General features: G+C 42.8%; 3 protein-coding genes across 8 annotated transcripts; 1 reads left to right on the top strand and 2 right to left on the bottom strand.

The window, feature by feature from the left end:
- The first annotated feature begins 28 nt into the window (after positions 1 to 28).
- mrps25 (mitochondrial ribosomal protein S25) lies at positions 29 to 7,234 on the top strand. The gene is made up of 4 exons (XM_021566756.2): positions 29 to 271; positions 5,663 to 5,769; positions 5,979 to 6,066; positions 6,825 to 7,234. The coding sequence occupies exons 1-4, from the start codon at positions 138 to 140 to the stop codon at positions 7,012 to 7,014; spliced, it is 519 nt and encodes a 172-aa protein (XP_021422431.1). The 5' UTR covers positions 29 to 137; the 3' UTR covers positions 7,015 to 7,234.
- On the bottom strand, positions 7,233 to 21,995 carry LOC110492434 (rabenosyn-5). Of its 5 annotated transcripts, none has more exons than XM_036947429.1 (14): positions 21,737 to 21,993; positions 21,210 to 21,326; positions 20,789 to 21,070; positions 20,529 to 20,663; positions 20,190 to 20,290; positions 20,025 to 20,070; positions 19,709 to 19,870; positions 19,303 to 19,574; positions 19,161 to 19,231; positions 18,963 to 19,049; positions 11,327 to 11,429; positions 11,027 to 11,131; positions 10,601 to 10,864; positions 7,233 to 10,459 (listed from the first exon to the last, which is right to left on the bottom strand). In XM_036947429.1, the coding sequence occupies exons 3-14, from the start codon at positions 21,006 to 21,008 to the stop codon at positions 9,647 to 9,649; spliced, it is 2,379 nt and encodes a 792-aa protein (XP_036803324.1). In that variant the 5' UTR covers positions 21,009 to 21,070; positions 21,210 to 21,326; positions 21,737 to 21,993; the 3' UTR covers positions 7,233 to 9,646. The 5 variants fall into 5 exon arrangements, with proteins under 5 accessions (XP_036803324.1, XP_036803325.1, XP_021422428.2 ...); XM_036947430.1 differs by having other exon boundaries at positions 21,210 to 21,269; XM_021566753.2 differs by lacking the exon at positions 21,210 to 21,326 and having other exon boundaries at positions 19,748 to 19,870; positions 21,737 to 21,995.
- Positions 21,996 to 23,110: 1,115 nt separating this feature from the next.
- si:dkey-93l1.9 (Ninjurin domain-containing protein) lies at positions 23,111 to 26,867 on the bottom strand. Of its 2 annotated transcripts, none has more exons than XM_036947431.1 (3): positions 25,484 to 26,867; positions 23,836 to 24,079; positions 23,111 to 23,625 (listed from the first exon to the last, which is right to left on the bottom strand). In XM_036947431.1, the coding sequence occupies exons 1-3, from the start codon at positions 25,544 to 25,546 to the stop codon at positions 23,513 to 23,515; spliced, it is 420 nt and encodes a 139-aa protein (XP_036803326.1). In that variant the 5' UTR covers positions 25,547 to 26,867; the 3' UTR covers positions 23,111 to 23,512. The 2 variants fall into 2 exon arrangements, with proteins under 2 accessions (XP_036803326.1, XP_021422425.2); XM_021566750.2 differs by having other exon boundaries at positions 23,124 to 23,709; positions 25,484 to 26,495.
- Between the last annotated feature and the right edge of the window lie 1,074 nt (positions 26,868 to 27,941).

Here is a 27,941-nt window from a genome sequence, read left to right as displayed (position 1 = left end):
TTATGTCTTTGTGGCTGTGGTAACTAGTAAAGGACCTTAAACTTTACGCATATAGTATACGTCATCAAAGAGCGCCCAACTGGAGTGTTGTGAGTCCTTTTCAATTCCAAATTATAACGTGGAAATAAAGACTAAAAATGCCTATGAAAGGAAGATTCCCCATTAGACGAACGCTGGAGTATCTCCAGAAGGGAGAAGTTGTATTGAAAAACAGAGTAAAGATTGTGACAGTAAATTACAACACACATGGACAGCTCAGCGACGGAGCAAGGTCAGTTTGTTATACTAGCTAGTTAACCTAGCTGTTTTTGGATAAGTCTTTCAATGCAGAGAGCAATTATATTTCTGTTTCATTGTTATAATTGTACAGATATGCAATAGAAATTGAACCAGTAGTTGCCGAGTTAACAGTGCGTCCAAGACAACTGGGAACTCGGGGGGGAAAACGAGCTCAGACTGGGAAAATCGTTTAAAATGGTCACCCGACTCTGAATTCCAAGTCGAAAACTCGGGCATCTTTCTAGAACTCCGACTTTCTGATATGGAACGAGAGTTGCCAAAAGATTACATTTACTTATCGTTTAAAAAAAAGCGTGAAACGTAAACGTTCAGTTAGATCTGTGTTACGACTCCTAGATGGGATAATTTAAAGTTCAAAGCTCTCCTCCCCCGATACTCATACTAGTCCCTGTATTATCAGTCTCAATATTTGTATAAAGAAGTGAGGTGATTCAAACCGTAGAATAAACTTTAAAGTTACTGAATTTAAATACTCTCCCTCTATGTTTCTCTCTCCCTTCACTGTAGGGGACAGTAATTATACCGTAGCTCTAAAGCTATTGGAGTTAAGGAGTCTGAAGTTGAAGCTGGCTTAACGCTGGGCTGAGGGTATAAACATTGGCATGGTTGTTGCTCTCTTTCTTACTAGTCACAGCGACATAATAGTTAGGGATACTAGTCACAGCTACTAGTAAGGTTGCAGAAAACCTGGTTGGATGTTACCGGATTTACTGTTTATTCCTGCTTGATTCTGGGAATTTATTTACATTTTATTTAACCTTTATTTAACTAGGCAAGTCAGTTAAGAACAAATTCTTATTTACAATGGTGGCATACCAAAAGACCTGCGGGGACAGGGGCTGGGATTTTAAAAATTATAAATAAATAACCTATAAATATAGGACAAAACACACATCACGACAAGAGACAACACTACATAAAGAGAGACTTAAGACAACAACATAGCAAGGCAGCAACACAGCATGGTAGCAGCACAACATGAGAACAACATGGTAGCAGCACAAAACATGGTACAAACATTGTTGGGCACAGACAACAGCACAGAGACAATACATCACGCAAAGCAGCCACAACTGTCAGTAAGAGTGTCCGTGATTGAGTCTTTGAATGTCTTTCAACAGTAATACAATCAAGGCACGGCATAGTACAGGGAGAGCTCTGCAGTGCTGATTTATGACATCTGAATGTGCATCAGAGGTGAGAGGTGATCATATTGTACAGCAACTTCATCAGGTAACATGAATACAAAGCCGGCGAGAGGTGGTTAGAAAGGGATGGGAGGCCAAAAGTCTGAAACCAATAGAGAATCAGAGTCCCTCTAACCAGGAAAACCTCCAACTAGGATTTCTGGAAAACCCAGGTAATTTATTGAAGGTTCCTGTAATTCTGCAACCCTAGCTACTAGTCACAGCTACGCAATAGTTAGGGCTACTAGTCACAGCTACATAATTCTGAACCGAATGTAGCTAGTCGAAGTTAGCTAGTCAATCAAGCAACTTGCCTAGTTAAATAAAGGTAAAAACCTCTAGCCCAGTTGCTTTGCAGCTCCCAGTTTAATTTCCAAAATAAAAGTCTAGAGCTTGTTTTAGAACTACATTCAATTTTTATTTTACCTTTTATTTAACCAGGCAAGTCAGTTAAGAACAAATTTTTATTTTCAATGACGGCTTAGGAACAATGGGTTAACTGCCTGTTCAGGGACAGAACGACAGTTTTGTACCTTGTCAGCTCGGGGGTTTGATCATGCAACCTTCCGGTTACTAGTCCAACACTCTAACCACTAGGCTACCCTGCCGCCCCCAATAACGACATTATACCAGTAGATGAAGTAGTATAGGCTTGGCCTTCAGCAAATGACTTGTGTGAGAATGATAAAGGCACAGGAGAGCCTTGTCTTGAATAACCACCTGAGCTGCAAAATAGGAAGTTAATATGATTTAGGCTGTCCTGAGCGAAATAGCCAAGGGTTCCCAAATGGTTTTGACTATAGCCTATTCTTATTGCCAAATCTGTTTTCCCTATCAGCCTATCAGCAACAACCATGCCAATGTTTACACCCTCAGCCCAGCGTTAAGCCAGCTTCAAACTATTTTGTTTGAAATGTATTTAGAGACTATATTTAGAGGCCTGTTAGCTAGGGTCTCTTTTTAAGGGGAGCCTTATAATAAAAAGTTATAAAACACAGAGTTCTACAATTATTCTGCAAGACACCAGTATCCAAAATGATAGCCTAAGTTGCAATGCCTACAAGTTGGAAGGACTTTTTTTTTGGGGGGGGGGGATAGGCCTAAATTAAACATTGAGTTATTAAAGTGGCAGGATAAAGAACTTGGGAATTTAGCTAATTTTGAATACTCACATGGATTTCATTAAACAAATGGATAAAACTGTTCTATTCTCTTTGATTTAGTTCCTATCGCAATTCACAAATGACTAAATGGATGACATCCTGACTGAACTGAATGAAGATGAATTAAATGTTGGAATGATGCGTTGAACGCGTCATGCATGCTCTACGCTTTTTTTGGCTAGTAGTCAAATAGGCCTCCAGAACGGCATTTTCTGAGGGTGAGGGGTGCTTTTCTGAAGGCGCATGGAGATCACAAGCGCTTCAACTGGGCAGCAGTGTCGGGATGGAGGGAATAGCCTATACAGAGACTGCCTAAGACCACTGCAACAGAGTTATTGTAAAGTGTGGGAATAAGCTTATGGCAGGCTTTGCCTACCTCTCCCTTTGTTAATTTCAAAGTCCATAGGTTCATGACCCGATTCATATAAATCATATTAACCCCTCCTACAGAATATGCTTTGGCAAGATTTTGAGTGATTAAAAAAAATATATTTTGAGAGTTCAAAGAGTTCATACATAATTAATAGATTCACAAAACAGCCATTATTATTCTGTTTCATTATTCCTGGTAGATACTACTGGTTATGATGAATTATTCCTGGTAGATACTACTGGTTATGATGAATTATTCCTGGTAGATACTACTGGTTATGATTCATTATTCCTGGTAGATACTACTGGTTATGATGAATTATTCCTGGTAGATACTACTGGTTATGATGAATTATTCCTGGTAGATACTACTGGTTATGATTCATTATTCCTGGTAGATACTACTGGTTATGATGAATTATTCCTGGTAGATACTACTGGTTATGATGAATTATTCCTGGTAGATACTACTGGTTATGATGAATTATTCCTGGTAGATACTACTGGTTATGATGAATTATTCCTGGTAGATACTACTGGTTATGATGAATTATTCCTGGTAGATACTACTGGTTATGATTCATTATTCCTGGTAGATACTACTGGTTATGATGAATTATTCCTGGTAGATACTACTGGTTATGATGAATTATTCCTGGTAGATACTACTGGTTATGATTCATTATTCCTGGTAGATACTACTGGTTATGATTCATTATTCCTGGTAGATACTACTGGTTATGATTCATTATTCCTGGTAGATACTACTGGTTATGATGAATTATTCCTGGTAGATACTACTGGTTATGATGAATTATTCCTGGTAGATACTACTGGTTATGATTCATTATTCCTGGTAGATACTACTGGTTATGATGCATTATTCCTGGTAGATACTACTGGTTATGATTCATTATTCCTGGTAGATACTACTGGTTATGATGAATTATTCCTGGTAGATACTACTGGTTATGATGAATTATTCCTGGTAGATACTACTGGTTATGATGAATTATTCCTGATAGATACTACTGGTTATGATGAATTATTCCTGGTAGATACTACTGGTTATGATGAATTATTCCTGGTAGATACTACTGGTTATGATGAATTATTCCTGGTAGATACTACTGGTTATGATGAATTATTCCTGGTAGATACTACTGGTTATGATGAATTATTCCTGGTAGATACTACTGGTTATGATTAATTATTCCTGGTAGATACTACTGGTTATGATGAATTATTCCTGGTAGATACTACTGGTTATGATGAATTATTCCTGGTAGATACTACTGGTTATGATTCATTATTCCTGGTAGATACTACTGGTTATGATGAATTATTCCTGGTAGATACTACTGGTTATGATGAATTATTCCTGGTAGATACTACTGGTTATGATGAATTATTCCTGGTAGATACTACTGGTTATGATTCATTATTCCTGGTAGATACTACTGGTTATGATGAATTATTCCTGGTAGATACTACTGGTTATGATGAATTATTCCTGGTAGATACTACTGGTTATGATTCATTATTCCTGGTAGATACTACTGGTTATGATGAATTATTCCTGGTAGATACTACTGGTTATGATGAATTATTCCTGGTAGATACTACTGGTTATGATGAATTATTCCTGGTAGATACTACTGGTTATGATGAATTATTCCTGGTAGATACTACTGGTTATGATGAATTATTCCTGGTAGATACTACTGGTTATGATGAATTATTCCTGGTAGATACTACTGGTTATGATTCATTATTCCTGGTAGATACTACTGGTTATGATGAATTATTCCTGGTAGATACTACTGGTTATGATGAATTATTCCTGGTAGATACTACTGGTTATGATGAATTATTCCTGGTAGATACTACTGGTTATGATGAATTATTCCTGGTAGATACTACTGGTTATGATGAATTATTCCTGGTAGATACTACTGGTTATGATGAATTATTCCTGGTAGATACTACTGGTTATGATGAATTATTCCTGGTAGATACTACTGGTTATGATGAATTATTCCTGGTAGATACTACTGGTTATGATGAATTATTCCTGGTAGATACTACTGGTTATGATGAATTATTCCTGGTAGATACTACTGGTTACTACGGGTTAACACATACTGTGTTATGCTTGTTCGCGTAGCACTCCTCACAGGCCATTTGGTGTATGTTGTTGTTTTGTTGGTGACATGAAACTGACAAAACCTTAAGTCATTATTGTAATTCAGAATTGCTGCACAAGATTTGTTCAAGTTAGGCCGTAATCGTAACATGGCGTTTGAATGTTCACAGATTTTATGCATGGCTTTTCTTATGATCCTAACAATTTACATATGGATTTTCTTACGATCCTAATGATACGTACGTTCAACATTTTGGCATGTATCTCACTCCATATTCCGACCTGAAGATCACTGCTGTCAATGACTTGACCCCGTTTCTTTTCGAATTCCCAGTTGTCCTGAAAGTACAAACTGTCCATCATGCGACAACGAGTTGTTCAGCATTAGCAAGACGCACGTAATGCCCTGGATCAGAGCTATAACCCAGTGGTCAGGATCTATGAGTGTGTTGGTACAGCCTGGTTGGCCATGCATCTTTTCTCTTTTTCTGCAGAAAATTTGTGTTCTTCAATGTTCCACAAATTCAGTACAAAAATCCTTGGGTTCAAATTATGATGTTTAAGAACATGACACCATCGCCATTCCTAAAGTTCTACCTAGGTGAGTCCAATTCTGTACTTACTATGATTGATATAACCTTTAACTATGCCTCTATTTTACATGTTTGTGCATCTGTCATTACTGCATAAAGTCTGTGGTTGTGATTTTATCAAGTCTATTAGGCCTGTTTTGTTAAAAAGTCTGACATGGTATATCCTTAGAATTAGAAAATAATTTGTAAATTAATAGGATCTCTCTCTTCCATGTAGATGATGGAGAGCAGGTGTTGGTGGATGTGGAGGGGAAGGACCATAAACAAATCACCCAACATGTCAAGACTATTCTTGGCAAGACCGAGTAAGTACTGATAGTACCATAATCTCCGATACCCATTCTCATCACAGCCCACTGCTTGATTTGGTTCTATAACAGGGATGTATTCATTAGTCGAATTCCTTTGCAAAACGTTTGTTCTGTCACAAAACGTTTTGCAACAAACTGTTTACTCTAGGAACCAAATGGAAGCGAACAGAACGAAAAGGGGTGGGACCTACCTGCATCTGTCCAATAGAAACTCTTGTTTTTCATATGCAAATCATTTTGCAACAGAATCTGACTAATGAATACATCCCAGAAGTGTAGATGTGTAGGCCTTCCTGGGTTGCAGCAGTCTGTTTGGCATGACAACCACAAATGATTTGGTTAAGCTAAAGCATAAACAGACTAGTCTTCAGGCTAGATGCCAGTAAATAAGCCACGAGTTAATGTCGCTGACAGTAGCCTAATGTCAAGAGGAATGTTAAGGTCCAATATCTCGTTATCAAATCATTGCTGGGAAACAATTAAAGTACCTTAGAGGTTTGAAACTCTCCCACCAAAACAGGCTGAAATTTCAGGCAGTCTTGTCAAACAGCTCTTACACTAAAAGGGCATTATCGTTTTCACAATTTCACAGAATTATTCCAACCTCGGTGTGGAAATATACACAACACAGGAAACTCACATTTTTGAATGCACTAGCCCTTTATGGTTAGGTGTTACTCTTGTCTAAGTGTATAATACAATATTACTGGTTAATTTGTCTTCTCATCATTGTCTATTCTCTCCCTTTACAGTGAGGTCCTGCAGGCTGAGGCTTTAGCCAGGATGGAGGCTGCTAACCCAGCCAACTTTGGGCCCAAGAAGTACTGTCTGAAGGAGTGTATCTGTGAGGTGGAGGGCCAGGTTCCCTGCCCGGGCACCACGCCGCTGCCCAAGGAGATGACTGGGAAATACCGTGCACAGATGGCAGCCGCACAGGACTGAGACTGGACAGCAATACTACTATGTCAAATATGTTTCACTGGAAATACTGTGGATTTGTTTTTGTACATTAAAGGAAATATTTAGATTTTATGTCAGTGGTTGTAAATAAGGATAATTGAGACTGATGAATTAAATCAAGTGTGTATGTGTGGAGTTGATGCATAATATTTGCAACACACACTCGCATCCTGTAATGTCAATAAATGAAAATGCCACCCTTCCAATTTTTCATAGGTCATGTCTTTAATTAGTGTTGAGTGATGGAGCCTCAACACAGCCCAATTCTGATGTTTCAATAATTGGTCTTTTGTCAATCAGCTCTGAAAAGATCTGATGTGATTTGTCAAAAGACCAATTAGTGGGGGGGAATCTGAATTGAGCTGCCTGTGTAAACAGAGCCAGTGACAAAGGTAAACAGGCAACATTATGAAAAAGCTCAACAGTTCATTAATATTTGCCACAAATAAATTATGCATGTTTCAAAGTTCTGTTGAGTGTGCATGAGACTACAGCGAACAATACTGCTTTAGTTCAACTTAATATCAAGTACTGTTGTTTACTTTAAGGCAAGGAAATTAGTACTTGGATACAACAGGAAACAGTTTGCCACAGTATGTGATAATACTAGGTAGCATTGAATCGGTTTAGTGTTTTTTCATTACCAATGAGAAATCAAGAATCCAAAGAGGGAAACTAGATGTAAGTTTTGCCAAGACTTTATGAATACAGAGTAGAAGGCTGATGATGTGACAGATGGAGCATTCTGGGTAAAGTAACCTATTATCCTGTGCCTCAGACCTAAACATCTCCAGTGCAACAACGGTGTTGTGTGTTAATTGGTAAGTGCAGTTAAGAGACTTGGTTGAACCAGTTGCATAAATACACACTGTAGTTAAGTTGGCATATGAGAAAGTAAACTGGATGTTTGCAGGGTGAGAAAGTAAGTTCAGAGCAGGACAGATTCTGACCCTGCCATCATTGGTGCACTAAAAGAGAAAACACAGGGTTAGGATTAGTCTCCACTGTGTTGGGAGGAGAACACAGTGCAGGGAGAGAGACTAGCCTACTTTGGACCACTGCAGAAGCGTCTCAGTGATATCATGCATACTCAAAAAAAATGAATCTATCCTGCGCTTCAACTTAGTCATTCAATAGACATAACCAGCTAACAGAAGGAGTCCCTGAAAGCAAAGCAGGATTTTAAAACAGTTTTTTTGTTGGTATCGCTCACCATGGCTTAATGTTTTGTTCAACATTCTCTTTCTAGCGGTCACTGGACCCCCAGGGATGACAGAGAAAAGATGTCTTAACGGCAATGGGGTTCCACTCCCATACAATCTCAAACATGCATGTGAAGATCTGACAGACAAAATGTAGCAGTAACAAGTTAGTAATGCTTAGTATTCAGGTGCCGACGACAGCTGTCAGTTCAGAGTGAACGTTTTCGTTCAAGAAGACCATAACATTTCCAAAAACTTTGCGACCTTCAAGGCAACCCTGGTTCTACATAAGGTATCGGTATTGAATAGCAGGACTACAGACGATGTCAGGCCTCTGTTGCCCAAATATGAACCCTTGGATCCTACCTCCTGTGGCTGACTGTGCACAACTGTCTGGAAGTGATGACTTACTCTGCCCTTGTGCTTCTTCTTACCATACAGATAGAATTACAAAAACAACAGGGCTCCTAAATGAGGCCTTCATAGAGTGTGAGTGTTATTAGTATGTACAAGAGTGAAGAAATGAATATAAATGCATCTCCTTTTAGTGCTAGGCTGCATAACCCTGAGCAGGGTCTCAATGGAATAGTTTTGCTTTCTCTCCTTGTCTCCTCTCATTGACCCTGCACTTACATGGCAGGATGATCAGGATCAGCAAATAAATAATGCTAGGTGCTGTCACCTGTGCAGTTCATTCACATCAATACAGATGAAGGAAAGGGACAAGGAGAGGGAGTATAGACTATTGAGATGCGGCCCTTGGTCTAGAGGGCTAATACCCAAGGGGAATGGGGGGTGGGTGGTTCCTTCACAAATGTTTTAACCCACCTAACACTGACCTTAACCAACCCAGAATCAATGAGATCATTGGCCATTTAAAGCTTGAATCATTAGCGGTGAAACTGCCATGTCTGTTTGCGATATTACAACAACAAAAGACGTTACTTCAAACAAACACTTTTTTCATCGGACATCATCGCACATGAGATAGAACCAGTGGAGGCTGGTGGGAGGAGCTATAGAAGGATGGGCTCATTGTAATTGCTGAAATGGAATGTTATCAAACACAGAACATATGGAAACCACGTTTGACTCCGTTCCAATCATTCCATTCCGGCCATTACAATAGCTTCCTCCACCAGCCTCCTCTGGATATAACAGCAGAGTATGTCCTACAAACTGTTTTTATCATGATACTGGATGCTCATCACCTCCGTTTGAAAAACAATAACAAATGCACCTGGGGCGACCAGTGGTGATGTTTCGCCTTTTGCGGATCCCAGCTTTAAAGGGAACTACTGTAGAGTCTCCGGATTAGCTTCTAGGTGGGCACCCTGGGTGGGCAGCCCTGTTGTAAGAATCAGGTGATGGCATGGAGGATGAGAAAAGTAGAGACAGAGGTAGTGTCTCTGTCAGTGTGTCTTAAGCTTCTGTTCCTGCAGGGTGTGCTGCAGCTCTCTCAGGTTCTCTGACAGCAGCTCCACCTCATCCAGCCTCCCGTTGAGCTTGGCGTCGAAGATGTACGCCCGAATGTTATCGATCTGCTGCAGCAGCAACTCCTCCTCGATCAGGTCAACGTCTGGCATTGCTGCCTCACCCTCCTCTTCAAAGGGATTGGTCGAGGCTCCCGGCAGGGTAATCCCAGAAGCCTCTTTAAAAGGGTTACCTTCATCGTTCTCCTCCTCCTCCTCTTCGAAAGGGTTGCCTGTGACGCCATCAGCCTGCACTTGCACCCCGCCCTCCTCTTCCTCCTCAAACGGGTTGTACTCCTTCTTCCCGTTAGCTACCTCCTTGTGCTCCTTCTGGATCTCCTCAGAGAACGGGTTGGACAGATCCTCCTCCACCGTGGTGGAGTCTTCCTCCTTAAAGGGGTTGAAGGAGGCGCTGTTCTGTCCCTCTACATCTCCCCCCAGCCACTGGGGCGACTCCTCATCCTGGTCCGTCAGGGCAGGGAAGGCCCTCATGGACGGGGGGCTCCTCTCTGCTTTAGGGGTCAACTCTTCCTCCTTGTTCTCTTCCTCCCCGTCCCTATGGAGGCTTCCTGTATCAGTTAGGTTCAGTGAGCCCTGCCAGGTGTATGTGGCCTGAGTGGATCCTGGGGCTTGGCTCTGAGCCCTGTGCTTCATCTTCCCCCTCTCCCTGTCCTCCAGGTGCTGCAGCTCCTCCTGGGCCAGTCTCTGGGACAGAGTGATGGCCAGGTGGGTCTGCTGCTGGTCGTACTCATCCTGGAGAACACACAGTTCAACAAATCACACCCTAGTCCCTACACAGTGCACTATCTGACCAGAGCCCTGTTACGGTCCATTGCATTGTAATCGCAGTACATTTCGCAGCTACATTTTGTAACATTATGTAGGTTTCCCCACCTGAAGCTGCCTGAGGTTCTCCTCCAGCATGGCCACCTCGTCATGTCTATGGGCGGCCTTGGCCTGCCGCAGGAACGACCGGATATTCTCGATCTGCTGCAGCATGGGGTCTTCCAGCTCCCCGTGGGTGTGGAGGGTGTCTGAGGAGGGCAGCCAGCCTCCAGCTTTGGTCATGCGGAGTACTCTGGGGGCCTGGGGAGGCTCCCCGTTGGTGCTAGAGGCTGGGCGGTTCTTCTCAGAGTCCTGCCTTCTCTTCTGGGCAGCCTGGCAAGAAGATAGGAAGGTACGCTTTTAGAGACAGCTTTACTATGTAATACACTACTTATAAAAGCAGTTACTTTTAGCTTTCCTGGTATCAGACATATCAGATCCTTTTTGGAGTATCATTATTGGGTCTTTAGTTTAAACAATAAGCAGCCTCCTCACCAGTCTTTCCTGGGCGAGCCTCTTCTCCTGCTCCTGCTTCCGCTTCATCTTCATCTCCTCATACTTGTCCTTAGTGGGCAGAGACATCAGACCCAGTAACTTCTCCTGCAGGAGGGGGGCGGGATAGGGAGAGAGAGATGGAGAGAAACAGAGAGAAAAGGGTTGAGAAAGGGAGGTGTTTGAATGTGTTTTGTATTGAGCTATTATTCTGGGGAAAGTGACTAATCATTCACTCTTCACCACACCATTCAGCTTATCCATAACTGCTCTTTATGTACAGTAGTGTACCCTCTGTCTCACCTGGACAAACAGTGTGGCTGTGTATCTGACCATCCTCTGCAGCTGGAGATTCTTTGGATGGGGCTGTGGCTCCTCCTTCATTCCCAGTGTTAAGATCCTCTTACTGACAGAAATACATAGAGAATGTTACAAGAATATGGTTATTTAGCAGACACTTTTATTCAAACTACACATAAGGCAATTCTAGGTCTTGTGGCATATTTTGGTTGAACTATCCCCAATTCAATGGAATTGCAATCCTCTACATGCACTGTGCATTCTTCCATCACATGTACAGCTGATTCTCAAGCTCTTGCACACTAATGAGATGCTATTGAGCCCACACTACTACACTGAGTCAAGGACTACATGCTTTCTGGTATGTTTTGATTACAATACTGGCAGGGGTGAATATATTTTATATGACATATTTTTTGTTAACTAGTAAATAGTAGCCTACAGCATAGTGTTTTTAACTCCTTTCTAACTTGTTAACAATTTATGCTAGTTAGTTTTTGCTGCAATGTGGGTTTTAGCTTTCTTGAGCCTGCTAACTAAGGAGTGTTAATTCACCTGTTTCCATACATGTTTCATTTTAAAACATTTATCTTACAAAGGAGTTGTTTAATCTAACTGCTTAACTATTTATTTGTACATGGAATTATATTAGTTTTTTTACTCCTTTTTTCAGGAAAATGCCATGGGCACTATCTGATGTGTGGAGACATTTCACTGCAGCTAATGTAGAAGGAAAAGTGTACTTTTGTAAATACTGTGGCAAATCATATGTGAAGAATGCAACAAAAATGCAGAGTCATCTGGCCAAGTGCATAAAGTTCCCTCAGCGCTCACAACAAGCAACCTCTGACAAAAGTCCCTCTACTTCTATTCGAGGTGAAAATGATGAATCAGACACCTTATCGATAGCAACAGCTCATGGTCTTCCTGGAATCCTCAATAGAGGAACGTAGTGAGAGAAATGCTGATGAACGTCTTGCTCGAGCTGTGTATGCAACTGGTTCACCTCAGATGCTCACAGGCAATGTGTATTGGAAGAGATTTCTGAATGTTCTTCCCCCAGCATACACCCCTCCAACCAGACATGCTTTATCTACTCATTTGCTGGATGCAGAATTCAACTGAGTTCAAGTGAAGATCAAGCAAATCATAGAGAAAGCAGACTGTATTGCAATCATCTGATGGGTGGTCGAATGTTCGTGGGCAAGGAATAATTAACTACATCATCTCCACCCCTCAAACAGTATTCTACAAGAGCACAGACACAAGGGACAACAGACACACCGGCCTCTACATTGCAGATGAGCTGAAGGCAGTCATCAATGACCTTGGACCACAGAAGGTATTTGCACTGGTGACAGACAATGCTGCGAACATGAAAGCTGCTTGGTCTAAAGTGGAGGAGTCCTACCCTCACATCACACCCATTGACTGTGCTGCTCATGCACTGAATCTGCTCCTCAAGGACATCATGGCACTGAAAACAATGGATACACTACACTCTACAAGAGAGCCAAGGAAATGGTTAGGTATGTGAAGGGTCATCAAGTTATAGTAGCAATCTACCTCACCAAGCAAAGTGAGAAGAATAAGAGCACCACATTGAAGCTGCCCAGCAAAACCCATTGGAGTGTTGTTGTCATCATGTTTGACAGTCTCCTGGAGGGGAAGGACTCTCTCCAAGAAATGGCCATATCACAGTATGCCTATATGGACAGCCCCATCAAGAGGATCCTCCTGGATGATGTATTTTGGGAGAGAGTGGTAAACAGCCTGAAACTCCTGAAACCTATAGCAGTAGCCATTGCACGGATTGAGAGAGACAATGCCATCCTGTCTGATGTTCAGACTCAGCTTGCAGATGTAAGAGAAGAAATCTGTACTGCCCTGCCCACTTCACTGTTGTTCTAACAGAGGAAACTGCAGTTCTGAAATACATCAAAAAGCGTGAAGACTTCTACCTGAAGCCCATACACGCCGCAGCGTAAATGTTGGACCCTAAGTATGGTGCAGAGATCAACAAGGCCTATGGTGTCATCACTACTGTGTCTCGCCACCTTGGCCTGGATGAGGGCAAGGTTCTTGGCAGTCTTCCAAGCAAGGGCTTTGGGATGGAGCTGCAATATGGCAGTCGTGCCAACATATCTCATCAGCCACTAACATCAGCCACCTCAGAGCGCAATTGGTCCTTGTTTGGGAACACACACACACACACACACAACAGGCTGACCAATACAAAGATTGAAAAATTGTTGGCCATCCGGGCAAATAATTTGCAATTATGTCTACTTATGATATGGTATAGGGTTTATGTTTCTGTCTCCATATGATATGGTAAATCTACCCAATGCAAAAAAGCATCTACATTTAAATGGTATTAATAACCATTTGCATATATTTCCGTTAATTCCCATATATTCCCACGGAAAGTTTTCACCTCTGAATATTCCCCAAAATGTGCAACCCTACTGACAGGTGTATAAAATCGAGCACACAGCCATGCAATCTCCATAGACAAACAGTAGAATGACATTGGCAGTAGAATGGCCTTACTGAAGAGTTCAGTGACTTTCAAGTCAGTTTGTCAAATTTCTGCCCTGGTCAACTGTAAGTGCTGTTATTGTGAAGTGGGAATGTCTAGGAGCAACAACAGCTCACAGAACAGGACCACCAAGTGCCTAAGATCACCATGCACAATGCCATGCGTAGGCTGGAGTGGTGTAAAGATTGCCGCCATTGGACCCTGGAGCAGTGAAAACATGTTCTTTGGAGAAATGTATCACGCTTCACCATCTGACAGTCTGCCCCAATGCAGTGCCAACTGTAAAGTTTAGTGGAGAAGGAAATAGTCTGAGGCTGTTGTTCTTAGTTCGGGCTAGGCCCCTTAGTTCCAGTGAAGGGAAATCTTAACGCTACAGCATTCTAGACCAGGTGTGCCCAACCTTCTTTGACGTGAGATCTACTTTTTCATTTGCCAGCCTGATGAGATCAGTCAGTACCAGTCTCTAAACCAACCAACAAAATGTATGAAACGCAACACACCACTGAGTATGAACCTGTTGCTATGATACCTATTTGATACCCAAATATAATGTGGACCAATAACATGTTTTACATAAATAAGTGCAACTCATTTCAAAATGAGGGGTCAAAATCCAAAGTAACAGTCAGTATCTGGTGTGGCCACCAGCTGCATTAAGTACTGTAGTGCATCTCCTACTCATGGATTGCACCAGATTTGCCAGTTCTTGCTGTGAGATGTTACCCCACTCTTCCCCCGAGGCACCTGGAAGTTCCCAGACATTTCTGGGGAGAATGGCCTGAGCCCTCACCCTCCGATCCAACAGGTCCCAGACATGCTCAATGGGATTGAGATCCGGGCTCTTCGCAGGCCATGGCAGAACACTGACATTCCTGTCTTACAGGAAATCACACACAAAACAAGTAGTATGGCTGGTGGCATTGTCATGTCGGAGGGTCATGTCAGGATGAGCCTGCAGGAAGGGTACCACATGAGGGAGGATGTCTTCCCTGTAACGCACAGCGTTGAGATTGCCTGCAATGACAACAAGCTCAGTCCGATGAAGCTTTGACACACCGCCCCAGACCATGACGGACCCTCCACCTCCAAATCGATCCCCCTCCAGAGTACAGGCCTCAGTGTGACGCTCATTCCTTTGACAATAAACGCGAATCCAACCATCACCCCTTGTGAAACAAAACCGCGACTCGTCAGTGAAGAGCACTTTTTGCCAGTCCTGTCTGGTCCAGCGACGGTGGGTTTGTGCCCATAGGCGACGTTGTTGCTGGTGTTGTCTGGTGAGGACCTGCCTTACAACAGGCCTACAAGCCCTCAGTCCACAATATCTCAGCCTATTGCGGACAGTCTGAACACTGATGGAGGGATTGTGCATTCCAGGTGTAACTCGTGCAGTTGTTGTTGCCATCCTGTACCTGTCCCGCAGGTGTGATGTTCGGATGTACCGGTCCTGTGCAGGTGTTGTTACACGTGGTCTGCCACAGAGAGGACGATCAGCTGTCCGTCCTGTCTTATGCGTCTCCTTGCAGCATGCCTAAGGCAGGTTCAGATGAGCTGTGAGCCTGGGCATCTTTCATTTTGTGTTTTTCCAGAGTCAGTAGAAAGGTCTCTTTAGTGTCCTAAGTTTTCATATCTGTGACCTTAATTGCCTACCATCTGTAAGCTGTTAGTGTCTAATGGCCGTTCCACAGGTGCATGTTAATTAATTGTTTATGGTTCATTGAACAAGCATGGGAAACAGTGTTTAAGCCCTTTACAATGAAGATCTACGAATTATATTAGAAAGGCAGGGTCCTGAAAAAGAGACATTTCTTTTTTTTGCTGAGTTTATAAGTAGCAATAGGCTCAAGTGATGCAAATCAGTGAAACGCCTATCAAACTCAGATAAGATGCTCTGGACTTGCTCCACGTAACGTGCACTGTCAAACTGTGCTGTATCCTTGCCCTGACATTCAAGTTCTGAATGCATGTGTTGAAAGAAGTGCAGGTCCTTACGTTGCAGCTTTCTTGTGAGCAGTTGTAGTTTGCATTTAAAAGTGTTCACAGAGCTGGTCATGTTGATTGCATGTTTGCCTTCTCCTTGCAGCTCTACATTCAGTTCATTAAGCATGTAAGTTAGGTCAGTGAGAAAAGCTAAATCCAGGAGGCACTGTGTGTCCTCTAGCTGTGCATATTCTGCATGTTTGGAGACCATGAGAAACTCCTTGATTTCAGGCAACAACTCACTGAATCTCCCTAAAAATGTACCTCGGCTCAGCCACGGCACATCTGTGAGCAGCAGCAGTTCTGTGTGCTCCGCTTCTAAGTGAGCGTGAAATAAACTCCGCCGTAGGGTTCTTGCTCGAATAGAAGACACAATCGCAACATCCATCACCTCTTTCATGTTTAACATCTTCCCGCACAAAGCTTGCTGATGAACTACGCAGTGAAAACTAAGAAAGCCTACCATAGCGGGTGCCCCATCGGTAGTAATGGAAACAAGCTTACAAAAGGGCAGTTGGAATTTGTTAGCAAACTCCATAAAAGCTTGAAAAATATCTTTGCCCCTTGTATGTCCTTTCAGTGGCAAAATGGAGAGTAGTTTGTAGTTTTTCCTTTGTACTCATGTTGTCAAAAAACATTCTGATGAAAATGCATAACTGTGCCACATCTACCATATCTGTGGACTCGTCAAACTGGAGGGAATAATACTCGCAGTTGGCAATATCCTTCTTCAGTTGATTCTCCACTATTCCCTCACATCTTGTCACCGTATTTCTAGACAACTGAATGTCATTGATGGAAGCCATCAATTCAGTATTATTCTTAAAATCCCCAAACAGAGTCTTGTAGCCTCAATAAATGCTTCCTTGATCTCCCAAACTTTGAACAACTTTTTATGCTTAGCAAGAACGTGACTCGCACGATAAGATGCTATGGTTGCCGCCTTCCCTTCGGTCACAGGCCTTGTGAAAATTGACTGCTGCACTGCCCGTTGATTTTTTTAGTTCTTGTACCTTTCTTCTTCGTAATTCAGTCTTTGCTGGGAAATCTCTTTTTAAATGTTGTTCTATGTTACCTTTATTTGGGATAGCGATGCTATTATGGCAGATGAGACACACATTTTGAGTTTGACATGATGAAAAAAAGAATCATCCTCCCATTCTTGTGGAAATTATACGTTTTCTGTTTTTTTGTATCGTTCCCTTCACTCATTATTGCTGCTGTCTACCACACAACTTAAGAACAATTTAAGAACGAATCTGACTACAAAGTTAGCTAGCTAGCTACCTGCCTGCCTGCCTGGCATCACTGTTACCTCGACTTGGCGTTGGAGGGCGGCATCTGACCACGCTAACTAGGCATACGTCAATAAGTGGGCAGGGACTGGTCATATTTTATGTAAATCACGTGACTTTTCAGACATTGCTATGAATGAAGGACTGTCGAATGTAAATACAGAAAGAGATTATAGGAATTGATTTGTGTGGCTGGATTTTAGTAGATGTATAATCATCTCACAATCGACTGGCAAGCATGCCGCGATCAACCAGTAGATCGTGATCGACTGGTTGGGCACCCCTAGACGATTCTGTGCTTCCAACTTTGTGGCAACAGTTGAGGAAGACCATTTCCTGTTTCAGAAAAACAATGCCACCGTGCACAAAGAAGAAATGGTTTGTCAAGACCGGTGTGGAAGAACGTGACTGGCCTGTGCAGAGCCCTGAACTCAACCCCATCGAACATCTTTGGGATGAATTGGAACGCTGACTGCGAGCCAGGCCTAATCGCCCAACATCAGTGCCCGACCTCATTAATGCTCGTGGCTGAATGTCCCTGCAGCAATGTCCCAACATCTAGCAGAAAGCCATCCTAGAAGAGTGGAAGCTATTATAGCAGCAAAGGGGGAACCAACTTCATATTAATTCCCATGATTTTGGAATGAGATGTTCGACGAGCAGATGTCCACATACTTTTGGTCATATAGTGTATGATGAAATCGAATATCATGATATTTGACTGTCAATATATCGTGAACTGCAAGACTATACTATATTTGAACTTTACAAGTCAAAACTGCTATCAGTTAGGCTGTATCAATATGTTGAAAATGAAGTCTAAATTAATGAACTAAGCCTTATTTTATCCCCATACTAAGGTTATTTAATGTGACTATAATAGGGCTGGGCGATATGGCCAAAATATCATATCATGGTATTTTTCAAAATGTTGACGGTATTTTATGTTTTTGATTAATGAAAGCCCTACATTTGCTTCATGAGCAGTGCGTGACCCTAGGTTGGCAACACATACATTCTAAATTATTTCAATGGGTCTTTCTCCATTCTGATTGTTTTATACTGTTCAATTCAACTTCAACCTAAAATAATTTCCTGCATTTCCATAAATTTCTACATTTCCTGCACTCATTTGAGATCATTTCCACTGCCACGATATGGGCAAAAAAACAAGATCTTATTTTTAACCAAATGTTGCAATTGCGATTTAGATCAAAACACTTTTGGATTAACTTTTGGAATCATGGAAATAGAATGTTTATTCCAATTCTATAGTTAGAATATAAATAATAGTGGACACTTTGAATACAGTGTTGTTTGACATGACAACGAATGAAAATGCCATGGACGAGTTAAAGTGACAGGGTAGGAATCAAAGTGATGTTCAGTGTTTCCTAGAGGACCCTATAATCTTTGGCTACATTAAATCTTTATTCATGTAGCCAACATATTCATGCCTCGCCTATTCCTCTTTGACTTAGAAGATACTGTTGCACAAACAACATGCTGATTTAAGCCTCCACCAGCACTCGTATCAGGCTGTATTAGCTAGCTACATTTGCTCTGACTCAGTACTTTTATTAGCTAGTTAGCTAGCCAGCTAACACAATTTAGTCATTTACAACATTATCAATGTCTACACTGCATTTCTGATCAATTTGATGTTATTTTAATGGACAGAAAATGTGCTTTTCTTTGACCCCAAACTTTTGAACGGTAGCGTAGGATATTGTGATATTTAGAGTAGCATATCGTAGAAGAGGTGTCCTTCAAATATCGCCAACCCTACATACACATAACACATTCTGTATATAGTATGTACCTCAGTGCATCGATAAGTTCGTAGTATTTCTGGACTTCCATTCTCAGTCCACCAGCCGTGTCCAGGTTATAGGTGGTCTCTCCAGCACTGTGAGAAGTTAAAGTTTGACCAAACAGAACCACAGCCACATACATCTCTCGTAAAATGTAGCACACTATATAGAGAACGAGGTGTCATTTCAGACAGACTACGTCTTACTTAAGAGACTCAGCCATTCTGATGTACTCTGGAGCTCTCTCGTCCACCTTGTCCATGCACAGCCTCAGCCTCTGGAAGGAAAACAGGAGGATGAATGGTGAATGACAGCAAGCTCACTACACAGTGAACAACAGTGTGTTACCTCGTAGAGCTTGACGATGTCAGGCACGTGGTCCTTCTCCTCCAGTTTCTGCTGTTTCCTCATCAGGGTGTCCATGCAGTGGCAGCAGCAACGGATCCTCTCGTCGTCCTTCTCTTCCAGAATGGAGGTGACACTGCTCAGGCTGCTGATGCTGCCTCTCCTGGAGCCCATCCCGCTGATGCTGCCCCCACCACCCCCTGTTGGAGGGGACTGAGACTGGCCCGGGCTGCCTGGAACACTCAGGGCCTCCCTTGTCCCACTGGTCAGCTTGTCTGGAGAGAAGAAAACTGGTTGGTGAGTCACTAACTAACTAATTCTGAGAAACACTGATGTCACTGTTGATTTTCTGGTTAAATATGGGTGTAATATCGCTGTATGTGTGTAAGTGTGTATACAGTGTACTCACAAGCCAAAGGCAGGGGCACAAACTCCATGCACTTCTTACACATGATGGAGCCACAGAGACGGCAGTGGTGTCGTCTGTTCCGGAGGTTGAACTTGTTCCCGCAGTCGGGACAGAACGGGACATCAGAGTCACTCACCCACGACACAACAGACTTCTCAATCACTGGAGAGAGGAGTGGATTTTCAGGATTCACACAGAAAATGACATTCAAATTCACACAGGGAGGAGCTGTACTCAATAAGAACAAATGTGGGTCCTGTATAATGTGATAATGAAAAAACAAAATATACTGCAATATGGCCCCCTCTCAACCCACCTCTAATCTTGCCTGCATCTATGTTCATCCTGTCAAATGAGGTCAGCTGAAACACAAGACAGGATACATGGTGAGTCAGAAAGGGTGTGTAACTGCTACTGTATGTGTCAAACCCACATCGTCAAACCCAAGGGGGAAACGACTTGTGATTGTTTGTGTGCTCACTTTCTCCAGCCTGATAATTAGCTTGTTGACCTCGATGACGTAGTGGTCGATCCTGGCAGCTCTGTGCTTCTTGAAGAAGTCCAGATGACTTCTGGTGGCTCCTACGGAGGAGAAGAGGGGACACCATCAGACTGGATGGAAGCAGTCTCTAAAACTAGAGACCATAACAAAACAACACTCTTAGTTACAATTCAGGTGAGATGACTCAGTAGCATGCAATGACCAGACCAATAAATCTCTTAACTGTGGATTGTTTGAGCAGCAGATGTAAAGCCCTTTACCACCCCACCACTTTGCTCTTCTCCCAGTTTCCCCTCTGCATACTGCTCCCAGTCTCACCCAGCTCCTGAGGCTCCCACATGTAGGGGTCTACTCCACCGTAGTAGAAGGACTCATAGCTGTCCATCTCTGGCTTGTCCTCTCCATCCCTCTTCAGCAGCTTGTCTTTGGCTTTCTTAGCCTTCTGGACTAGACCTGCAGCCAACAGGATGACAGTAGTGATTACTTCAATGAACTGGGCAAGGCTACCCGGCTATGAGACTCACTCTTGGGTCATTATTAGCTGACCTAAATGCAAAGACAAGCATTAAGAGACTCACTCTTGAGCTGTCCCCTGACATGTCTGTCATCCCCAGAGTGTTCCTCCTCATAATGCTCCTGCAGCTGGTAGAATGACTGCAGGTCCTTCAGGCAAAGCGGGCACAGGAAGCCCTCCTTCACCTCCCCTGTGCCCTCAAAGGGGGGCAGGTAGCTGGAGGCCATGTTGATGGGGGGGTGCAGGGTGGTAGCAGTGACACCCACGGTGTGTCCCTGTCTCATGCCACGCCCAACTTGGTGTGACGCCCACCCCTCATCCGCTTCATTATACACCAGGAGAAAGCCTGAGGCAGAAACGGACAGCTTGAAGCAGTAGAGGGGGTCAAGGGTTCTGACAATAACATACAGGGGCATATTACGCCGATTCTGTTGTAAAACATTTCTTAAACGGAAGCACATGGAACGAAATGGGGAGGGACCTACCTGAATTTGTCCAATATTAACTCTCGTTTTAGTTGCACTGTTTGGACTAATGATTACACCCTAGGTAAGAAGTCCAGACCGTTGTTTATGGAAGTCATGGTTTACTGAATGACAACCCTAAAATCATCCAGCAACGACTAGTCAGGTGACACGGACATAACGGTCTTTGATCATTGAACGCTTACTACTCACGTAAATCCTATGCATGGCTAAATGTATACCGTGTTAGAAATAATAAAGTTAGCTAGCTAACAACGAGAGCAGTAGGCTGTGTTTACATTGTCAGTAGGAAGGGAAATCACTTGAGTAGAACTAGCCAGTCCAGACAGACAGATATATAACCAGCCAGCTGGCTGGCTACTGAACAATTCACACACATAAAGTAACCATAGAAAAAAAACAGCTAGCTGACTAAGTTAGCAAAAGGCTAACGAGATAGCTATAGTTCTGGTTCTGACGTTTAGCCAGCACCAAGCGCACACCGTTTCCAATGACACAAACAATCCAAAACAGATGTATTTACTTACAGATCGCAATGTAAGTCTGCTAACGGTGTAGTTTATGTATGAATATTTGACAGCTCGTTGTTAATCTCCAGCTGCAACGCTCTTTCCGCGGGTGAAAAGTTAGCAGTCTAGTCCACCGAGCTATAATAAAACGGTCTAGTCACACACTGTACTGTGGTACCGTCAATGGTCTCGTCATGTGATTAGCATACATCCGAGACGGGAAGTGAGAATGGACAAAAAGCACGTTGAAGCCAAAAGGAACCCTGACCCTAGGTCTGCGACCATGCTATCCGGGAACCTCGGGACGTCCCTAACCCATTGAAGTTTACATTTAAATGGTTTAGGTAGGGGTTAGTGTTTAGGGTATGGACGTCCCAAGGATCCTGGATTTCACTTCTGACTGCCCTGTCTTACAACAGGAAGAGAGACATTTATCAGAGGAAGCACATGTTCTTGGACACACACACACACAAACACTGAGTTGTGAGGATAGATATTCATGGTGGACTGGAAGAGAGGAGGGAAGAGAGAGAAGTGAGAATGTCCAGCCTGGAGAAGATCTGTGAGGTCGTCAGCCTAGAGACCTGCCACCCATACTTCAGACTGTCGCTCAGCAGATACCTCTCGCACAAGGCATGGTGCAGTAGGCCTAAACTGTGTCCAGCCTAAACTGTGTCCAGCCTGGTGAACCAGTGTTGAGTAGGCACCATGCATTACAGTGCATTTGTAACCCTCTTCCCTATGTCAGATCCCAATGGCCCTCTTGCAGAATCGGGTGAAGATGACCAACGAGTCGCCCACAGGTCTCAACCTTCAACCTTCTGCAGTCCTACCCGTCAGACCCCATCTGAGACCAGGACTTCTTCAATGCCGCACAGACAAAAAACTGGTGAGTGATCGTAACATGGTACACACACACACACACTGCCTTTTCATTTTCACTCCTGCTCTGACCAAGGGAGAGTAGTGTATTCAGTCCAGAAATTCCTGCTGTTTATTCACAGAGTTGTTTATTTGGTAACAGCAGTTGTGTTCTGTTGAGTCCCAAACAACTGAACAACAACACATTTATAAAGGCCCATTTACAGGATACAAAAACTAAAATGTAACACAATAAAATAACAATAAGGAGGCTATTTACAGGGCATACCAGTACCGAGTCAATGTGCGGGGGTTCAGATTAGTCAAGGTAATTTGTACATGTAGGTAGGGGTAAAGTGACTATGCATAGTTAATAAACAGCGAGTAGCAGCCATGTAAAAACAAAGGGGGGGGTCAATGTAAATAGTCTGAGTGACCATTTGATTGATTGTTCAGCTATTTAGGAGCCTTTTGGCCCCGGTACCGCTTGCCGTGTGGTAGCAGAGAAAACAGTCTCTGAATTGGGTGACTGGAGTCTTTGACAATTTTTTGGGCCTTCCTCTGATACCGCCTAGTATATAGGTCCTGGATGGCAGGAAGCTTGGCCCCAGTGATGTACTGGGCCGTACGCACTACCCTCTGTAGCACCTTATGGTCGGATGCTGAGAAGTTGCCATACCAGGCGGGGATGCAACCGGTCAGGATGCTCTCGATGGTGTAGCTGTAGAAGTTTTTGAGTGTGCAGACCTCTGGCACCTGCACTGCCCTGTCACTGTAGAGATAACTGACAGTACTGTAGGTGGGGGTTAGGTTCCAGGTTTCTGCTGATGTTGTGTTCAGGTTGTACAAGCCTCCGGTTAAATTGAGGCCAGATTGTGCTAAGCTTGTGCTCTACAACCTGCCAGTTGTCTGAGGATGATTTGAGGTTGTGGTCTAGAGGCCTCCGGTCTGGTTCTGTTCAGTGGTCAGAAGGAAGGATTGGGGTTCTGGAAGTCCTATCACAGCACCCTCAAAGCCTAGCGCAGTGATGAAGATGTTGATGATGACTGTGAAGAAAACAAATACTGTTGCTGTGTTGTTCATCATGTTCAGCTTTGAGTGTTTCCTCACATCATTCAGATCATACTTCACTAGAGAGAGAGAGAGTAGGAAGTTTATTCAACATGTTCACCTTTCTGTTTACAGATAGCCATATTGTGTGTGTGTGTGTGTGTGTGTGTGTGTGTGTGCGTGTGAATGAGTGACAGAGTGTATACCTATAAAGACCAGCAGTAGTCCCACGACAACCTGTAGCGTAATAGACATGGACAGCAGTACTATGAGAGGTTTGTAGAATCTGTACTGTGACTCCATGTATAGAACAGTCTTTAGCTGGGATGAGTTAGCCATGAGTAGAGCCACATCAAGCATACTCTGAGCTACACTCTTCCTAGTGGCATAGTGATTCATGTTAATCATTCGGTACACCTTTCCAGAGGGGTCAAGACGGTCGAGGTTCGCCTGTGGGTTAGAGGGCAGACCATCAGGCTTATGGGTCACACATGCTCATGTAGCGTGGTTCGTTCTGCATTGTGTACTTTTAATTAGGACCCTGCCACAACTGAAGGTCTGCTAGTGGAATTATTTTTATTTGCCCTGCACACGAAGAGACAACACACATTATGTTAACCCTGGGTGCAGTCCTAGCTCTCAGGCACCTTGCTAGCCGAAGGTCAGGCAAAAGAGAACATTAAGGGGGTACGGAAATACAGATCACCCGCGATGGGCCAAACCAAAATATACAAAACTTTTACAATCACATGTATGTACAATATTGATATGAAAAAGTGTTTGTACACCAAATAATAACATTAGCTATGCAGCTGTAATTACATTTTTTTTTAAATAAACTGAATTATTATTATTATTATTATCAAATTATTAACATCCCCTCTTGACCTGGCCTATTTGAATTGATCCTTGTGTGCAATTTAGTGCATAATCTAGGGGAACAACATCACACTGCTACACTCAAACACACTAATGGAGTGGATTAACTACAGGCACTGCCTTTCCTCTATGGCAGAAGGGTGTGTTCTATAACGACATCACACGCGGGTGTCCACATCTTCTCACGGAGGTGGGGTTGGGAAATGTCAAGTACGGATAAAGGTAAATATGAGATGTCACAAGTGGGTGTGACACTCCGAAACACAAAGGGCATAGTCAGCTCTTCGCGGAGGCGAGAAATATGGCGAGGAGCCAGACAGTGAAATGATTTCCGTAGTCAAAAGGTTTGAACGCTTCATGTCTCCACTATAGGCTATGAATGCTCTTTAATGAAGCTAATAGACGACGAGCAGTAAATTATATTGCATTGTAGGTCTGATATTTTACAATAACTTGGGGGAATACTTGTGAAGTTTCCATACCAGTAGGAGTTATACATTCCCCACTGGGCACAGACGTCAGTTCAACATCTAATTTTGATTTACATTTGGTTGTCAACTAATGTGAATTCAACGTGAAATTAACAACAAGAAATTCACCATGTCATGTGATTTAGGTTAAAGGTTGGGTGGAAAAGAGACTAAATACGTTGATGATTTTTTATCAAATCTAATCAGTTTTCCACGTTGATTCAACGTCATCACATTGATTGAAATGATGTGGAAACACAACCTGGACTCGGGGGTAGACGTAACATAGTAAATATAAATCGGGGACATCATAACTGCAACTTATCTCCTTGTAGCCCAAATCCGAATGTTCAGTCAAAATGTACAACATCCTATTTAGTTGCTTATGACACAGTTAAAAACGTGCTAGGACCCCTGCTAGGACCCCTGCTAGGACCCCTGCTAGGACCCCTGCTAGAACCCCGCCATAGTAGCCTGGGGTTTGAGGTTATAATGTTTAACTTACTTCTATGTCGTCTAGTTTGTTGAGAGTGATGTCCTCCCCATTCGCCCTTGCTTCACTGTCCATGCTGGCCAAGACAACTGCGGTTACCGATATAACCGACACAGGAAAACTAGTTTAGAATAGTTACATACGTTACACACGGTAGGCTACCGTACATCTCGCAAGTAGACTAAAGATCAGCCGTCATCTGCAGTTTGCCGTAGCCTTTCTTGTCACCGGCTTCACGCAGCCAAACTGAAAATGTTGAGTGTATTTCCCAGGGGTGTGAGCTTTGCTTATTCAAAACTACCCCTCCCACTGTCTAATCTTACGAACGCAGTACACTCAATCGCTCTCTCTTTCGGTCTTTCTCTTTCTTAAACAGATACAAACACACATACTGTACACACACAGCTCTGGAGTGGGAGGGGTTTTCCCTCAATGAAGAACATAATACTTGCTCCCCTGGTTTCATTGTCTCAATAGGTTCTATCTTTTAGATGGATGACAAACAGGAATGAACAAGATGTTATTTTAGTTATCATTAAACATTACCTTCAAGCGTTTAGTGTGGCGTTAGACAAACAAAAGTAGGATATCAAAACAAAATGTTGATCATGTTTGACAAGCACGCACACACACACACACACACACACGCACGTACACACATACGGGTAGATGTGCGCACACACACACTTCCAGGTATCCAGCGAGACAGATATGATGAGTGGTGAGGAGAGTTGGGCACAGCTGCTGTGTTGGCATTCACTCCTATCATTACAGTAGTGAGGTGGAGAGGAGAGTTAGTAATGAAGTACATAAGTACTTTTTATGTGTTACTTCAGCCATGTCTGTGATAAATGTGATTGGCAATGGGCACATCTGTTGGAGCAGTTGTGTATTATGCGTCATCAGTGTTGCTTTATGGGGATCGGCTGTCTGATTCAGCTAGTTGGTGTAACGGTTTTCGTCGTCTGAAGAAGAGGAATCGGACCAAAGTGCAGCATGGTAAGTGTTCATTCTTTTTATTGAATAACCGAAACAGTCCTGTATGGTGCAAAACACTAAACAGAAAATAACTACCCACAAAAACCATGTGGGGAAAAAGCTACCTAAGTATGGTTCCCAATCAGAGACAACAATAGACAGCTGTCCCTGATTGAGAACCATACCTGGCCAAAACAAAGAAATACAAAAACATAGAAAAAATAACATAGAATGCCCACCCAAATTACACCCTGACCAAACCAAAATAGAGACATAAAAAGCTCTAAGGTCCAGGCGTGGCAGTTGGAGTGCTTTTAGAGTAACAACATGAGAAAAAAAGTGTTAGCTCAAATGTCAGAGGATCTAGTCTAATTTAGTCAAAGAGAATTCAGCAAGCAACAAGCTTTATTAAAGACACAAAGAGAGAGAGACTGAGAGGGGGGGGGGGCTGAGGGGCAGAGAGAGAGAGAGAACATTAATCATTATTTAGCTACACTGTTAAAAGAGAGGGTTTTAAAAACAATAAACAAGTGGCAGGTCCATCATGAAAGATATTATTGCCCTGGAAATGTCTTTGTAAGCTAAATCCATCTCTCTCCCACACAACATGAACTTGTCATCAAGGCATTTCAGGGAGTATAGAGGATAAGAGGGAGGGAAATAGTGACACATAAAGTGTTCAGTGTATAGGGAAGAAGCAACTCCTTTCACTTCCTCTTACCACCCAGACACCAACAACCTAGGTTACTTTCATAGTTATTATCTCTTTCCCACTTTATAAACCTCTCTCCCTCTTTCTCTCTCCCTCTCAATTAAATTCAAGGGCTTTATTGGCATGGGAAACATATGTTTACATTGCCAAAGCAAGTGAAATAAACAATAAAAAATGTACTCTCTCTTTCTCGCTCTCTCCCTTTCTCTCTATCCCTTTTTCTCTCTATCCCTTTTTCTCTATCTCTCCCTCTCTGTCTCCCACTCTCTATTTCTCTCGCTCTTTCTCTCTCACTTGCTCTCTGCCTCTCTCCTTCTCCCACTCTCTCCTTCTCTGCCCCCCCCCCCCTCTCCGTCTCTCTCTCTCTTTGTGTCTTTAATAAAGCGTGTTGCTTGCTGAATTCTCTTTGACTAAATTAGACTCCATCCTCTGATATTTGGTGTAAATTACACTCATCTGGGATGCATAGTCTTTGGGTCTATAATGCTCTCATTCAGGCCTATTTCTGTCAGTTAATAACAGATGGCATCTGTTGCTCAACAGCCTGACTCTTCAAAGTCAAAGTGACTTGATATAGCAACAAGCTCTGGGGCAATCTGACTGAAATGTAGGAACTATGTGTGGGTCATGATGAGTTGTACACTACATGACCAAAGTAATGTGGACATCTGCTCATCGAACATGTCATTCAAAAATCATGGGCATTCATATGGAGTTGTTCTCACCTTTGTTGCCATAACAGCCTCCACTCTTCTGGGAAGGCTTTCCACTAGATGATGG

The sequence above is a fragment of the Oncorhynchus mykiss genome, chromosome 16, assembly GCF_013265735.2.
Source record: "Oncorhynchus mykiss isolate Arlee chromosome 16, USDA_OmykA_1.1, whole genome shotgun sequence".
NCBI classification, from domain to species: Eukaryota; Metazoa; Chordata; class Actinopteri; order Salmoniformes; family Salmonidae; genus Oncorhynchus; species Oncorhynchus mykiss.
This window is presented reverse-complemented; position numbering and strand designations above follow the sequence as displayed.